The 17,183-nt window shown below is 40.9% G+C and overlaps 1 protein-coding gene and 2 long non-coding RNA genes across 7 annotated transcripts; 2 read left to right on the top strand and 1 right to left on the bottom strand.

The window, feature by feature from the left end:
* Window positions 1-45: 45 nt before the first annotated feature.
* Window positions 46-3,562, top strand: LOC118371971 (uncharacterized). The gene is made up of 4 exons (XR_004823121.2): window positions 46-213; window positions 1,862-1,946; window positions 2,478-2,613; window positions 2,893-3,562. It is a non-coding gene; the product is annotated as an uncharacterized LOC118371971 (long non-coding RNA).
* Window positions 1,837-17,177, bottom strand: LOC118371973 (uncharacterized). 2 transcript variants are annotated; one of them, XR_004823123.2, is made up of 3 exons: window positions 16,922-17,177; window positions 2,444-2,605; window positions 1,837-1,965 (listed from the first exon to the last, which is right to left on the bottom strand). It is a non-coding gene; the product is annotated as an uncharacterized LOC118371973 (long non-coding RNA). The 2 variants fall into 2 exon arrangements; XR_004823122.2 differs by lacking the exon at window positions 16,922-17,177 and adding an exon at window positions 8,081-8,248.
* Window positions 8,301-16,824, top strand: LOC118371970 (DNA mismatch repair protein Msh3-like). Of its 4 annotated transcripts, none has more exons than XM_035757664.2 (9): window positions 8,302-8,462; window positions 8,543-8,671; window positions 8,967-9,113; window positions 9,226-9,393; window positions 12,105-12,212; window positions 12,349-12,498; window positions 12,610-12,777; window positions 12,895-13,056; window positions 13,273-16,824. In XM_035757664.2, the coding sequence occupies exons 1-9, from the start codon at window positions 8,444-8,446 to the stop codon at window positions 13,353-13,355; spliced, it is 1,134 nt and encodes a 377-aa protein (XP_035613557.1). In that variant the 5' UTR covers window positions 8,302-8,443; the 3' UTR covers window positions 13,356-16,824. The 4 variants fall into 4 exon arrangements, with proteins under 4 accessions (XP_052326021.1, XP_035613557.1, XP_035613556.1 ...); XM_035757663.2 differs by having other exon boundaries at window positions 13,270-16,824; XM_035757665.2 differs by having other exon boundaries at window positions 13,239-16,824.
* Window positions 17,178-17,183: the final 6 nt, after the last annotated feature.

Here is a 17,183-nt window from a genome sequence, read left to right as displayed (position 1 = left end):
CTACCACAAACAGAAAATACCACATCTCGAAACGCCTACTTTTCCCGTTCTGACACACCGGAAGTGGGTTTTTGGTGACAGCATTCGCCATTATTTCAGACAGAATAACGACAACAAAGGCAGATTGATAACAATTAATTCTTACAATCGTCTCAAATAAATTAATAAACTCTGAATCGGAAAAAGAGCAGTCTGCCATGCTGACAGTTGCAGGTTAGTGCGTATATATCCAAATTGCACGCATCTGTTAGTTGTGGACAGCTGATTAATGATCAATTGGGCAGCAGGTTAGCTTCATGTTGGCAATCTCTATTACAATCATTAAATATGTTTTATAACTAAACCTCACTGTTCTATCAGTGCTATAATGTCTCTGTGTTTTCATATTAAAGCCGATAGTGGCCGCTAGATCTGCACTATCGTCTAGGATTGATGTGCCCAGCCGGTAATACCAAAGATTTGTATAACTAAACCAATATTGACCATAGCCTGTCGTTTCCAATGGGAACAAATTAGTCATAATGGGCAGAGCCAAGCACGTGCTAGCGAGATCCTATTTGTCAACATAATAATTAAACTATTACTAGGTTAGTAACAAAATCATCTGCATATTGCCATTAGGGAACGCCTCCTTTGTGAAGTGCTCTTGTGCAATAACTCAATTCGCCTTTGCACTCGTTCTAAACAACGCGTTTTTTATTTTATTTTGCAAAGGGTAAAGTCGACAACTTAGTCCACTCTGTTCATAAGATTATATTGAGATCAAATGTTTAATCGATGAGAAAATGTGCAGAATCTCAGCCAAAATCCATCTCGTTCCATCTTCCACTGCAAGCCAGTGAGCAGCTTCTTCTTCTACTTCTATGGTATAATGGCGTAACAATCAAATGTACCGTCGGCCACCAACTGTGCGGGTGGGTAATAAGGATCCGTCCGCAAAAATAAAACTACAAAAAAAAAGAAAAACAACAACAAAATGAACCTGCTTTTCTGTAAAAAAAACTAAACGTTTTTTAATCAGGTCCCAACACAGGTTCAGAAGCCTCCTGTGAGGGCGGGACATTTCCTAGCAACAAAAGTCCTTGTAGTGTTTCTGCCATGAAGTCCTGGAGCCCCAAAAACTTCTCAGTTGCAGATATAATGATATCCAGGCTATTTGACTTCTTAGACACTTGTGCTGTAAAATTAATCACTGTGGCTATAAATGCCACAAAAATCCACCTTCTTCACAATGAGTGTATCCAGATCACCCAATTTACTTAAAACACTAGCAACTGATTGCCAGGACTACCTGGCATGATGACTCCTTGCTGTCCCCAGTCCACCTGGCCGTGCTGCTGCTCCAGTGTCAACTGTTCTGCCTGCGGCTATGGAACCCTGACCTGTTCACCGGACGTGCTACCTGTCCCAGACCTGCTGTTTTCAACTCTCTATGAAAATTGGCAACTTTACTCCTGAGGCGCTAACTTGCTGCACCCTCGACAACTGCTGAGATTATTATTTTACCATGCTGGTCATTTATGAACATTTGAACATCTTGGCCATGTTCTGTTATAATCTCCACCCGACACAGCCAGAAGAGGACTGGCCACCCCTCATAGCCTGGTTCCTCTCTAGGTTTCTTCCTAGGTTTTGGCCTTTCTAGGGAGTTTTTCCTAGCCACCGTGCTTCTATACCTGCATTGCTTGCTGTTTGGGGTTTTAGGCTGGGTTTCTGTTCAGCACTTTGAGATATCAGCTGATGTAAGAAGGGCTATATAAATACATTTGATTTGATTTAAAAGAAACTGGTTTATCCTGTCACCAAAAACTGTGTCTTGACACACCTAATCCGCAAATTGCCGTTCCCATACCGCTTTTAGGACGAGAAGATCCAAGGTGCAGACTACTTTGGCCACAAAGATGTTCCTGGTCAGTGCATGAAGGTCCTGTGTCTTCAAGGAGCAGGTAATGGAATAACCCTCTACTAGGAAGAGAATATTGCGCAGATGACATTAATACACAGTTTACATTACTACACAGATTATATTACTACACAGGTTACGTTAGGTACTACACAGATTAAGTTAGTACACAGATTACATAACATTACTACACAGAGGGCATTACTACACAGATGACATTACTACACACATTACTACACAGATGACATTACGACAGATTATATTACATTACTACACAGATTACGTTAGTTACTACACAGATTAAATTAGTTACTACACATTATGTTACATTACAACACAGAGGGCATTACTACACAGAGGACATTACTACACAGATTATACTACTACATTACATTGCTCCACATATTACATTACTACACATTAGATTTTCAAGATATTCAAGGTCTCCCTTGTAAAAGAGGTCTCCTATCCTCAATGGGACTTCCTGAATAAATAAAGGTTAAAGCTGCAATATGTAACTTTTTTTGTATTATCTTGTACCTTATCCTCATTACTTTTCCATTGTCTTGGCCAGGAGTTCCTAGAGAAAGTGAAGTACTTTGTGATGTGGTAGAGCAGACATGTGGTCTCAGATGTCATACGTCTTTGTGAAGACTGGAGGCAACGGGAGGCCTATGACATCATCGCTGAAGATGTTCTTTGCTGGGGAGGTAAGATCCATTTTATCATTCTACCCCAATGTATCACACTACAGGGCTCATATTCATAAAGTGTCAGAGTAGAATTGATAATCTAGGATCAGGTTCCACCAGTCCATGTAATCTTATTCAGTCTATGTAATCTTATTCTAAAAGGCACAACCTATCCTGGATCAGTACTCCTACTCTTGAGACACTTCATGGATTTAGGCCCAGGTCTTCACAACAAAGATAATATCCGTGAGAGTAGATTTTCAATGCATTTCATTATATGTGTCTTTATCTCTCCAGGAAACCAACAAAAACATTCCTATTTGAGTGGCGTCCGTGAAGCAAGTAAAATCGCCTTACCTGTGAGCAGTCAGTCACACAATACCAGCATGACTACATCTCAGTCGTACAGAGCAACACTTCAGTTCCTCACTCAACTGAGTCACTACGCTTTTAAGTGGTGTTTTCAACCAGTGTGTACTATACCTCGTGTGTGAGCAGAGATGACCAATGCTGTTTGTAATGCGGAAATGTTATGGACATTGAATCAATGTGGAAAACTGATTGGATTTGCACAAATTAACATAAGAGAATTTCATAATTTTCTTACCCAGCTTTTAACCTAAATGTAATGACATTACGAAATGTTTTGTTGATTTCACGTTAGTTGACAACTAGACATGGAACTGACGTCTGTGCCCAGTGGGACACCTCGTGTTGGTTTAGTTGGAGATCACTGTAATAAGAAATTAAAAGATTGGCAAGATTGGCAAGTATGCTTCTAAATAATGAATTTTGATGTACAAATGGACATACTGTTATATGTGGATTGTTTGTCAATAACTATTTAGTGAGGTGCATGCCAATGTCGTGCACACATCATCAATAGCTTTCAAAGTTCCAATGTGTTGGTACAATGAGCGCTTAACTGTTGAAGTAATAAAAGTTGATAACTTAAATGGATAAATGAGTACTTTTGCAGTAGCACTTTTGTGTTTTGTAATGATGAATTCATTAATTATCATTTCTGTTTTCAGAACAAAACTGGGCCTGAATATACTTTAAATTACCAAGATAGAACTGCCAAAGGGGAATGAGTTGCAATCTACTGCAGGGATAGCCTGCAAAGTTCTGTCATACTTTCCAGGTTGATGCCCAAACAGTTAGAGCTTCTAATTTAAAAAAATGAAACTCTCCAGAAATAAGTCTCTCCCTGTTGCCACATTTTATAGACCCCCCCTCAGCTCCCAGCTGTGCCATGGACACCATATGTGAATTGATTGCCCCCAGTCTATCTTCAGAGTTTGTTCTGTTGGGTGACCTAAACTGGGATATGCTTAACACCTCGGCCGTCCTACAATCTAAACTAGATGCCCTCAATCTCAAACAAATTATCAAGGAACCCGCCAGGTACAACCCTAAATCCGCAAACATGGGCAACCTCATAGATATTATCCTGACCAACTTGCCATCCAAATACACCTCTGCTGTTTTCAATCAGGGTCTCAGCGAACACTGCCTCATTGCATGCATCCGTTATGGGTCCGTAGTCAAACGAACACCCCCATCACTGTCGAACACTCCCTAAAACACTTCTGTGAGCAAGCCTTTCTAATCGACCTGGCCCGGGTATCCTGGAAGGATATTGACCTCATCCCGTCAGTAGAGGATGCCTGGTTGTTCTTTAAAAGTAATTTCCTCAACATCTTAAATAAGCATGTCCCATTCAAAAAATATAGAATAAGAACAGATATAGCACTTGGTTCACTCCAGACCTGACTGCCCTTGACCAGCACTAAAACAACCTGTGGCGTACTGCACTAGCATCGAATAGTCCCCGCGATATGCAACTTTTCAGGGAAGTCAGGAACCAATACACACACTCAGTTAGGAAAGCAAAGGCTAGCTTTTTCAAACAGAAATGTGCATCCTGTAGCTCTAACTCCAAACGGTTTGGGACACTATAAAGTCCATGGAGAATAAGAGCACTTCCTCCCAGCTACCCACTGCACTGAGGCTAGGAAACATTGTCACCACCGATAAATCCATGATAATCGAGAATTTCAAAAAAGCATTTCTCTACGGCTGGCCATGCATTCCTCCTGGCTACCCCAACCCCGGCTAACAGCTCCGCACCCCCCGCAGCTACTTGCCCACGACTCCCCTGCTTCTCCTTCACACAAATCCAGATAGCAGATGTTCTGAAAGAGCTGCAAAACCTAGACCCGTACAACCCGTAATTAGCTGGGCTAGACAATCTGGACCCTCTCGTTTTAAAATTATCCACCGCCATTGTCGCAACCCCTATTACTAGTTTGTTCGACCTCTCTTTCGTATTGCCCGAGATTCCTAAAGATTGGAAAGCTGCCGCGGTCATCCCCCTCTTCAAAGGGGGTGACACTCTTGACCCAAACTGTTACAGACCTATATCCATCCTGCCCTGCCTTTCTAAAGTCTTCGAAAGCCAAGTTAACAAACAGATCACTGACTATTTCAAATCCCACCGTACCTTTTCCACTGTGCACTCCGGTTTCCAAGCTGGTCACGGGTGTACATCAGCCACACTCAAGGTACTAAACGATATTATAACCGCTGTCGATAAAAGACAGTACTGTGCAGCCGTCTTCATCAACCTGGCCAAGGCTTTTGACCCTGTAAATCACAACATTCTTATTGGCTGACTCAACAGCCTTGGTTTCTCAAATGACTGTCTCGCCTGGTTCTCCAACTACTTATCAGATAGAGTTCAGTGTGTCAAATCGGAGGGCCTGTTGTCCGGACCTCTGGCAGTCTCTATGGGGTACCACAGGGTTCAACTCTCGGGCCAACCTTTCTCTGTATATATCAATGATGTCGCTCTTGCAGCAAGTGATTCCTTGATCCACCTCTACGCAGACGACACCATTCTGCATACATCTGGCCCTTCTTTGGACTCTGTGTTAACAAACCTCCAAACGAGCTTCAATGCCATACAACACTCCTTCCGTGGCCTCCAACTGCTTTTAAATGCGCGTAAAACTAAGTGCATGCTCTTCAACCAATTGCTGCCCGCAACTGCCCTCCCGACTAGCATCACTACTCTGGATGGTTCTGACTTAGAATATGTAACTAGAAATACCTAGGTGTCTGGTTAGACTGTAAACTCTCCTTCCAGACTCATATTAAGCATCTCCAATAAAAAAATTAAATCTAGGATCCGCTTCCTACATTGCAACAAAGCCTTCTTCACTAACGCTGCCAAACATACCCTCGTAAAACTGACTATTCTACCGATTCTCGACTTCAGCGATGTCATTTAAAAAATAGCCTCCAACACTCTACTCAGCAAATTGGATGCAGTCTATCACAGTGCCATCCGTTTTGTCACCAAAGCCCCATATACCACCCACCACTGCAACCTGTATGCTCTCGTCGGCTGGCCCTCGCTACATATTCGTCACCAGACCCATTGGCTCCAGGTCATCTAGAAGTCTTTGCTAAGTAATGCTCCGCTTTATCTCAGCTCACTGGTCACCATAACACCCACCCGTAGCACACGCTCCAGCAGGTATATCTCACTGGTCATCCCCAAAGCCAACACGTTCTTTGGTCACCTTTCCTTCCAGTTCTCTGCTGCTAATGACTGGAACAAATTGCAAACCCCCCCCCAAAAAACCACTGAAGTTGGAGACATATCTCCCTCACTAACTTTAAGCATCAGCTATCTGAGCAGTTTACTGATCGCTGCAGCTGTACACAGCCCATCTGTAAATAGCCCATCCAACTACCTACCTCAACCCCATATCGTTATTTATTTATTTTTTTGCTCTGTCGCACACCAGTATTTCTACTTGCACATCATCATCTGCACATCTATCACCCCAGTGTTCATTTGCTAAATTGTAATTACTTCGCTTCTATGGCCTATTTTTTTGCCTTACATCCTTACTCCATTCACACACATTGTATATAGATTTTTCTATTGTTGTCACAATCGTCGTAAGGAGCGGACCAAAATGCAGCGTGGTATGTGTTCATGATGATATTTTAATTAAAGAAATCACTGAACACAGACTATACAAACAACTATGAAGCTATAATGAGAACGATGCTGCCACAAGCAACTAACATAGACAATCACCCACAATTACAAAACAGGCTACCTAAATATGGCTCCCAATCAGAGACAATGACTAACACCTGCCTCTGATTGAGAACCATATCAGGCCAAACACAGAAACAGACAAACTAGACATCCAACATAGAATTGCCCACTCAGATCACACCCTGACCAAACAAAACATAGAAACATACAAAGCAAACTATGGTCAGGGTGTGACATTTGTGTAATTGACTGTACTTTTGTTTATCCCATGTGTAACTCTGTGTATTTACCACTTTCTTGCAGGTATATCCCTTTTAGGGTTGTTAAACCATGGGGCTGTTTAGATTTCAAAGTAGGGAGATGTTTTTTAGAAACAAAACCGAAAAGGTTCTCTCAGATTGTTGACAACATATAAAGTATATTTTGTATCCAATGTTTATTGAAAACATTACTACATTTGCACAATGAGCACTTGCCTCTCAAATACATCGTTACAGTTGTTGGTTTGCTAGCTAGAGAATTTTTGCCATATTAGCAAAGACGTCAAAACAAGACATGGTATCAAGAACAAGGTAAAACTAGCTGAAACGCGAGCCACCTTCGATTCCCCACATTGCAGCTCTTTGTCACTAGATTGAGTTGTGCCGGTAACCCGAAAGGTTGGTGGAACGAATCCCTGAGTTGACTAGGTAAAATCTGCCGTTCTGCCCCTGAACAACACAGTTCCCTGGTAGGCAGTCATTGTAAATAAGAATTTGTTCAAAACTGACTTGCCTAGTAAAATGTGAGAACGTTTACGTGCACCGTAATAATTAGATATTAAACTGATTGTGGAAGTAGGGAGATTATGCAATAGTAATGTAGACACTTTACTCTGCTGATCTTAATCGAAGTAAACATACACTTATTAAAACACCGGGTTTTCTGAGCAATCTTTAAAATTATTAGAACATGTAAACACCTTAATTGGCAGTGTATTTGTATTTGATCTGTGCGCGTGAAGTGATTTGGGAACAACTGATTGTATGCGCTCTTGTAGTTCTATATGTCCGAACTCGGAATCAAATACGTTTAACAGTATAACTTCTGTCCCCTCGCCCCTACCCGGGCTCGAACCAGATACCCTCTGCACACACAGACAACTGAAACCCACGAATCATCGTTACCCATCGCTCCACAAAAGCTGCGGCCCTTGCAAAGCAAGGAAACGCTATTAGCTCGCACCACCGCTAACTAGCTAGCCATTTCATATACATATGTTTACATATGCTTCACAAAAATAACATGCTTGCTGTAGTATAACGTTTATTTTGATTGTCTGCATTTATTAGAGAAGCCAGATTTCAGATGTGTCCATGTAAACAGGATTATTAGCGACATAGTTTTTCCTAAAACGTGCAATACCTGTTAACATTTTAATCTAACTTGTCGTTGTGTACACGTCTCCCTGGGCTCGAACCAGGGACCCTCTGCACACATAGCCACCCTCGAAGCATCGGTACCCATCGCTCCACAAAAGCCGTCCCTCCCCGTTTCGTTCTATTTGCTTCCGTTTAAGAAACGTTTTTGCAACAAAATCGGCGTAATAAATACGTCCCACCAGACGCTGGACCATGACGTCATCAAAAAAGGACAGCGGGCTATCTCGCAATCGTAAACAAAAGGACAGTTTAACCTTGCAGTTTTTCTACTCCTGGAAAGTCTCTCCGCACATACACCTTTGCGTAAACAGCTATCGACATTGTCATAATATTACAGGGCGAAAATATGGTGGATATACGCACAGGTGAATATGCCTTTTGAATCTACACAATGACCGATATTGGTTTTATTCTTTGTGTTCACATCTAACATGTTTTTTTTTAGCTGTACCGTCAGAGTCCTTAAATAAAAGCTCCTCCGATTATGAACCTGTGATTACATTAATAAACAAGAAGCACCAGCCCAATGAGACCCAGTGTAAAAATAGCCGGAATATCACTAGACACGATTCAGGTGAGAGAACATGTGACATGAAAACCTTTATAAACACCTATTAAATAAAGTAACCCGTACAAAAAAAGATCGCAGTTTTCAAACTGCAGTAAAAGTTCAGTAATTGCAGTTAACTGTGGTATTTTGGACGCAATAACTGTAGAATATACTGCAGTTATGCTGCAAAACTACTGCAGTGGATTTTTTGGGGGATGCAGTATTTGCAGCATACTGCAGTTATACTGCACTCTTTTTTTCGTAAGGGAATTTACCTTATTTCGAGTAATATGTTGATATTTGCTGCTTGTGTGATTAGGGTTAGATGACACTTCAGATGATGAACCCTTGACAAAGTTGGAGAGACTTCCCAGACCTAAAAAAGCCACTGTACATGCAAAGGGGCAAAGGACTACTTATATCAAAAGAGGTAATGGCATCCAGAAGACAAAGAACAAGATCGCAGGTGAGAACCTTTCTCAAGCCTCTCTGTTCCGAATACTGTAAAATACACACACACTACTACTATTCTGAATGGAAGGCGGCATCAATTTGTTTGGTCTTTGTTGTAATTCTAGGTTCAATCCAGGATGAGGACTCTTATGACAGCTCAGACAATGAACCCTTGATAAAGATGGTTAAACAGACATCGTTGCCATTCAAAAAGAGACCCTTCAACACAGCCAGAGAGGTTAACGATGTGAAGGGCAGAAATAACGTCCAGAACACTCATAACATATGCACAGGTGAGACTAGTTCCTCAATTCTTGTATCAAGGCCATATTTCTAAGCTACAGGACAGTTTTGCTAGCACAGACTGGAATATGTTCTGAGATTCATTCGATGGTATTGAGGAGTTTACCACATCAGTCACCGGCTTCATTAATAAGTGCATCGACGACATTGTCGCCATAGTGACCTTACGTACATATCCCAACCACAAGCCATGGATTACAGGCAACTTCCGCCCTGAGCTAAAGGCTAGAGCTGCCGCTTTCAACGAGCAGGACACTAATCCAGACACTTATAAGAAATCTTGCTACGCCCTCTGACGAACAATCAAACAGAAAAGCGTCAATACAGGACTAAGCTTGAATCCTACTACACCGGCTCTGATGCTTGTCGGATGTGGCAGGGCTTGCAAACTGTCATAAATTACAAAAGGAAAACCCAGCTGAGACCTGCCCAGTGACGCAATCCTACCAGACGAGCTGCCGAGGAAGGACGGCTCATAATAATGGCCGGAACGGAGCGAATGGAATGGCATCAAACACATGTTTGATGTACAGTGCCTCCGGAAAGTATTCAGACCCCTTGACTTTTTCCACATTTTGTTACAGCCTTAGTCTACAATTGATTAAATTGTTTTGTCTTCAATCTACACACAATACCCCATAATGACAAATAAAAACCGGGAATATGACATTTACATAATTATTCAGACCCTTTACTCAGTACTTTGTTGAAGGGCCTTTGGCAGCGATTTACAGCATCGAGTCTCTTGGGTGTGACGCTACAAGCTTGGCACACCTGTATTTGGGAAGTTTCGCCCATTCTCTGCAGATCCTCTCAAGCTCTGTAAGGTTGGATGGGGAGGGTCGCGACACAGCTATTTTCAAGTCTGGCACTGGCTGGGCCACTCAAGGACATTTAGCTACTTGTCCCAAAGCCACTCCAGCATTGTCTTGGCTGTGTGCTTCGAGTCGTTGTCCTGTTGGAAGGTGAACTTTCGCCCCCAGTCTGAGGTCCTGAGCACTCTGGAGCAGGTTTTTATCAAGAATAACTGTGTACTTTGCTCCATTCATCTTTGCCTTGATCCTGACTAGTCTCCCTGCCCCTGCCACTGAAAAACATCCCCACAACATGATGCTGCCACCAGCATGCTTCACTGTAGGGATGGTGCCAGGTTTCCTCCAGATGTGACATTTGGCATTCAGGCCAAATAGTTAAATCTTGGTTTCATCAGACCAGGGAATCTTGTTTCTCATGATCTGAGAATCTTTAGGTGTCTTTTGGCACCTACTCCAAGCGGCGTGCCATGTGTGTTTTACTGAGGAGTGGCTTCCGTCTGGCCACTCTCAACCATAAAAGCATGATTGGGGAAGTGAGGCAGAGATGGTTGTCCTTCTGGAAGGTTCTCCCATCTTCACAGAGGAACTCTGGAGCTCTGTCAGAGTGACCATCGGGTTCTTGGTCACCTCCCTGACCAAAGCCCTTCTCCCCCGATTGCTCAGTTGGGCTGGGCAGTCCAGTTCTAGAAAGTCTTGGTGGTTCCAAACTTCTTCCATTTAAGAATGATGGAGGCCACTGTGTTCTTGGACCTTCAATGCTGTAGACGTTTTTTGGTACCCTTCCCCAGATCTGTTTCTCGACAGAGTCCTGTCTCTGAGCTCTACGGACAATTCCTTCGACCTTATGGCTTGGTTTTTTGATCTGACATGCAGTCAACTGTGGGACCTTATATAGACAGGTGTGGGCCTTTCCAAATGATGTCCAATCAATTGAATTTACCACAGGTGGACTCCAATCAAGTTGCAGAAACATCAAGGATGATCAATGGAAACAGGATGCACCTGAGCTCAATGTCGAGTCTCATAGCAAAGGGTCTGAAAAATAAATGGAAATAAGGTGTATATATATTTTAATACAATTGGAAACATTCGAAAAACCTGTTTTCGCTTGGTATTGTGTGGGTATTGTGTGTAGATTGCTGAGGATTTTTTATTGATTTCATCCATAACATAACAAATTGTGGAAAAAGTCAAAGGGTCTGAATACTTTCTGAAGGCACTGTATTTGATACCATTCCAATCATTTTGCTCCCTTGGTGTCCATATCACTAAGAACCATAGACGATCTTAAAGGATTTGTCATGGGCCTTCAATCCTCAAAAAGTTATACAGCTGCACCATTGAGAGCATTTTGACTGGCTGCATCACTGCTTGGTGTGGCAACTGCTTTGCATCCGACTGCAAGGCACTATTGACAGTAGTGGGTACGGGCCAGTACATCACTGGGACCGAACTCCCTACCTTCCAGGACTTCTATACCAGGGGGTGTCAGAGGAAGGCTCTAACTATTGTCAGACTCCAGCCATAGACTGTTCTCTCTGCTACCGCACAGCAATTAGTATTGGAGCGCCAAGTCTTGGACCAACAGGCACCTGAACAGCTTCTACCCCATGCCATAAGACTGTTAAAAGGTTAATAAAATGGCCAACCGGAGTATTTACATTGACACCCTTTATTTATTTATCTTTTCTTTAGTAAATAATTGTCTTACATGTTTAACTCTGCATTGTTGGGAATGGGCTCATAAGTAAGCATTGCACTGTGAAGTCAACACCTGTTGTTTGCAACGCATTATACCAATAAAATTGGATTTGATTCATGTACTAAATGGCTTTAGCGGGGAATAAAATCGCTTTTCCTGTTCATCTTATTGTCTATTTAACCAGACTCATCAGGTGACAGCTCCGATAATGTGCCACTGATCAAGATGGTAGACAAGCTGAAGACACAAACCCGAACAAAGTCACTCCCTACAACAGCCAGAGAAACACCCAGTAAAGTTCTTAAAAACCACAACAGGAGTATAGTTGAGAACACACAACATCTCTTGTCTCTGTACTTTCATAATATGTCTGACAGTTGTATCATTGATTCTAATCCAATAGTCTTGTTTTCTGATTACATGGCCAGAATCCTCCGATGACAGCACAGAGGATGAACCATTGATTAATCTAACCAGGTCTCCATCTAAAGACACTGTGAGGACAATACTGAAGAGCTGTGTTGCTAAAGAATCCAACAGCAACAACTGTAGTCAAAGAAAAGGCAAAACCAGCAGAGGTAATTTATCCTACAGAGCACATTTTTACAAATATTGCTGAGTATGTATGCTGACAGATCATTTTTTGATGGGTCTCTAATGTTTTTCCTTTATCCTGTTTGAATTGTCAGAGGAAGAGGTGAATTCTGATTCTGATGACGAGCCCTTAATTAGCCTAGTTAAAAAGCCTCTTAAAGCTGTAAAGAAGACCACGACACCTGCGAAGAAGAGTGTGCCAGGAAAGACAAACAAAGCAGTCAACAGATGGAGCACCAACATTGTTCAAAGCACAAGTGAAGGTGACAATTTTTCAGCACATGTCGAAGCATGGATTTAAAACCATCCAAAATACACCCTAGAAGATTAGGTTAGGTTGAGTCTTGTTATGCAACGGTTGATTTGTATTGCTTTATCAGGGTCTTTGGATGATAGATTAGATGATGAGCTGTTGATCAAGAAGATGGTGAGGAATCCATCAGTGAAGACCCTGATGGTTATTCTGGAGAGGTGTGAAACTAAAGAAGCCTTGGAAGATTACTATAGAGCCAATGTGGGAAACGCTGGCGAAAGAAGTGCAGGTAAGAATTCCACTTATTGTATATTTCCCTTCCAATTTTGATTATCTTTGACATAGTCGAGAGCTGCACTGTTTGATAAATCACATTGGAATCTGTCAGTGTCTACCTATTATGCAGTACTCATAGGTTTTTAGTGTATTTATTTGGAAGAGGAGAACTCTGATTATTAACTCTTGTTAAAGATGGTCACAAATCCCCCTCATTCTTCACCAGAAGCTATGGCAGAGAAGAGAAATCAGTCACAAGACTGCTCTGACGATGAACCTTTGATAAAGATGGTTGGAAACCCAGAGTCATGATTATGGACTTGTATAGATACTGGAATAGTACTTAATTTTAGGATTTAAAAAAAAAATGTACCTTTATTTAACTAGGCAAGTCAGTTAAGAACAAATTCTTATTTTCAATGACGGCCTAGGAACAGTAGGTTAACTGCCTGTTCAGGGGCAGAACGGCAGATGTGTACCTTGTCATCTCAGGGGTTTGAACTTGCAACCTTCTGGTTACTAGTCCAACACTCTAACCACAATGCATTACAGCATTCAGTAACAAACTTGTCGAAGATGGCACAATAGTTACTGACACAACCACTTTTTTTCTTGCTTGAGTTTTCTGTGTTATGGTGAAAATGAATGTGTGTTGTCTAACTATTAGGTGATTTGGGATAACTATTTTATTTTTTTAACCTGTGTTTTTCTAACTTATTTATTTTTTTATCATGTTTACCACATGGACGCTCGTGGTAGCATGTTTTATAGTATATTTATGGCCTGATTATTTTTAATTGTTGCCAATTATGGGTCTCCAGATTAATGAATTAGAGTACATTTGTGATTAATAGGGAGGAGTCAGGTACTCAATTTCTTTTGACTGGAATGTACCATCAAATAGGGAGCAGTACTATTCATTTTCAAACACTGAAACTGTAATGTGCTTGTTACAGTCCACACGTAATTTTGTGAAATTACGTTATAAAAAAATAATTCATGAATTGTTTTCACAATTTTAATTAAAGAACAGAAGTTTCCCATTTGTCTTAGTCATCAACAAAAAACACACCTTCACTTCTATGGGAGATATTAAATTGGCAAAGGATTTCAGCTTCTAAACTGAGACATCTGTAAAATGAGGCTTTTTTTTGCAACTCTACCTAGAAGTCCAGCATTCCAGGGGTCACCTCTTCACTGTTGATGTTGAGACTGGTGTTTTGCGGGTACTATTTAATGAAGCTGCCAGTTGAGGACTTGTGAGGTGTCTGTTTCTCAAACTAGACACTAATGTACTTGTCCTCTTGCTCAGTTGTGCACCGGGGCCTCCCACTCCTCTTTCTATTCTGGTTAGAGCCAGTTTGCGCTGTTCTGTGAACGGAGTACACAGCGTTGAACGAGATCTTCAGTTTCTTGGCAATTTCTCACATGGAATAGCCTTCATTTGTCAGAACAAGAATAGACTGACGAGTTTCATTGAGCCTGTAATCAAACCCACAAATTCTTATGCTCCAGATACTCAACTAGTTTAATGAAGGCGAGTTGTATAGCTTTAATCAGAACAACAGTTTTCAGCTGTGCTAACATAATTGCCAAAGGGTTCTCTAACATTAACTCCTGAACAGCTAATCAAATGGCTACCCAGACTATTTGCATTGACCCCTGCCCCCTTCCACGCTGCTTCTACTCTCTGTTATTATCTATGCATAGTCACTAATAACCCTACCTGCATGTACATAATTACCTCAACACCAGTGCCCACGCACATTGACACATTGACTCTGTACCGGTACACCCTGTATATAGCCCCATTAGTGTTATTTTCTGCTGCTCTTTAATTATTTGTTATTCTTATCTCTTACGTTTTTGGGGAGGGTATTTTCTTAAAACGGAATTGTTGGTTAAGGGCTTGTAAGTAAGCATTTCACTGTAAGGTACCTGTTGTATTCGGCGCATGTGACAAATAAAATTTGATTTAATTTAATGCCATAATATACAGTGCATTCGGAAGTATTCAGACCCCTTGACCATTTCCACATTTTGTTAGCCTTATTCTAAAATTGATTTTTAATAAAGTCCCTCAATCTACTCAGAATACCCCAAAATGCAAAGTATTTTTTGGCAAAATATTAAAAAAGCAAAAACAGAAATTACCTATATACATTCAGTTGAAGTCAGAAGTTTACATACACTTAGGTTGGAGTCATTCAAATCAGTTTTTGAAACACTCCACAAATTTCTTGTTAACTATAGTTTCGGCAAGTCAGTTATGACTTCTACTTTGAATGACAAGTAATTTTTCCAACAATTGTTTACAGATAGATTATTTAACTTGTAATTCACTGTTTCACAATTCCAGTGGGTCAGAAGTTTACATACATGAAGTTGACTGTGCCTTTTAACAGCTTGGAAAATTCCAGAAAATAATGCCATGGTTTTAGAAGCTTCTGATAGGCTAATTGACATAATTTGAGTCAATTGGAGGTGTACCTGTAGATTTAATTCAAGGCCTACCTTCAAACTCAGCGCCTCTTTGCTTGACATCATGGGGAAATCTGCCAAGACCTCAGAAACAAAATTGTTGACCTCCACAAGTCTGGTTCATCCTTGGGAGCAATTTCCAAATGCCTGAATGTACCACGTTCATCTGTACCAACAATAGTTTTTCTTAATAGCTTCTACCGCCAAGCCGTAAGACTGCTAATCAAATGGCTACCCGGACTATTTCCATTGACCCCCCCCTCTTTTTTTTCACACTGCTGCTACTTGCTGTTTATCTATTGTCCTTGCATAATTACTTTACCCCTGCCTACATGTACATATTACCTCAGTTACCTTGACTAATCTGTACCCCGCACATCGACTCGGTATCGGTAGCCATGTATATAGCCTCGTTATTGTATTGGTGCTCATATTTAAAAAAACTTTTGTCTATTTAGTAAATATTTTTCAAAACTGCATTGTTGATTAAAGGGCTTGTAAGTAAGTATTTCACGTTAAGGTCTACACTTGTCTTCTGCGCATGTGACAAATACAATTGGATTTGATGTCAAGGCATAATTCTTGTGACATCAATAAAGGATCTTAACTTTCACCTGGTCAGTTTTTCCATGGAAAGAGACCTAATAGTTTGTACATTTAGCACAGGAGGTTGGTGGCACCTTAATTGGAGAGAATGGACTTGTGGTAACGGCTGGGCGTAATTGGTGGAATGGTATCAAATACAGCAAACACATGACAGTCCATCACTTCGTTTCATCCATTATTATGAGCCATCCTCCCCTCAACAGCCTCCACTGACACTCATTGTATGTCAGGTGTGGATGTGCCATGCCAGAAGGGTTTTCCCCAGGTGAATGAACAATGAGGATATTTACTGCAATTTTTTTGTGAGAACCTATGTCCAAATCCAGACAGGCTTGATGCAAACTAGTGCCTGCTAAACGTGGTTTCTTTCATTTAATTACATTGTGAAAGATGTCTTCAATGATCACACATGGGATAGAAATGTAATGCTAAGTCAATTTTAATGGGTTGTGCAAGTTTGTGAAATCAGTGTAATGTACTATAATTTACAGTACTGTAGCATACTATATTCAAAGGCAATTTTGAAACATGTATCTTACATTTTTTTTTTATATTGGAGTAACTGGTTGTTAAAGTAACTCAATTGAGAATATAATTTTGTGTTTGTGATTAAACTAATTTCACAGATCAATTGTTCTGTGGTGAAAGATGTCTACAAACAAAATTAATGCTTAATGAAAGCTTTTGAATGTAAGACTGGCTGTGTTAAGTGTTACCAGTTTGGAGTTTTGTGCTAAGAGTTTTGGAAATTCATCAAACTTGTGAAAATAGGATCAAAACGATATAAAAACCTGTAATGAAACATGTCCAAATAGTTTGTATTCTCCTCAACGTCGCTCCCCAGCAACTGTTCAATCCACACACTGTGTCGTGTCTCTGACTTCTTTAATGTGATGACAAGCTATTTTGTTTGATTGATTACGTGATTGAATTAAACCATGCAACAATTAACTCGTTAATAACCTGGAGCACCACGGAAGAGTTAGTTTATATAGAGCGGTTACTTAAAGACCCTAGATCTTTTATGTCAATAGCAGTCAGTCATTAATTATT

The sequence above is a fragment of the Oncorhynchus keta genome, chromosome 19 (genome assembly GCF_023373465.1).
Source record: "Oncorhynchus keta strain PuntledgeMale-10-30-2019 chromosome 19, Oket_V2, whole genome shotgun sequence".
Taxonomy (NCBI): Eukaryota; Metazoa; Chordata; class Actinopteri; order Salmoniformes; family Salmonidae; genus Oncorhynchus; species Oncorhynchus keta.
Note: the sequence above shows the minus strand (reverse complement) of the source record. Positions and strands in the feature narration are given on the sequence as shown.

Coding starts and splice junctions, on each gene's coding strand:
- LOC118371970 (XM_035757663.2), top strand. Junction 9,114..9,225: donor GACAAAGAACAAGATCGCAG/GTGAGAACCTTT, acceptor TTGTAATTCTAG/GTTCAATCCAGGATGAGGAC. Junction 12,213..12,348: donor AACAGCCAGAGAAACACCCA/GTAAAGTTCTTA, acceptor TTACATGGCCAG/AATCCTCCGATGACAGCACA.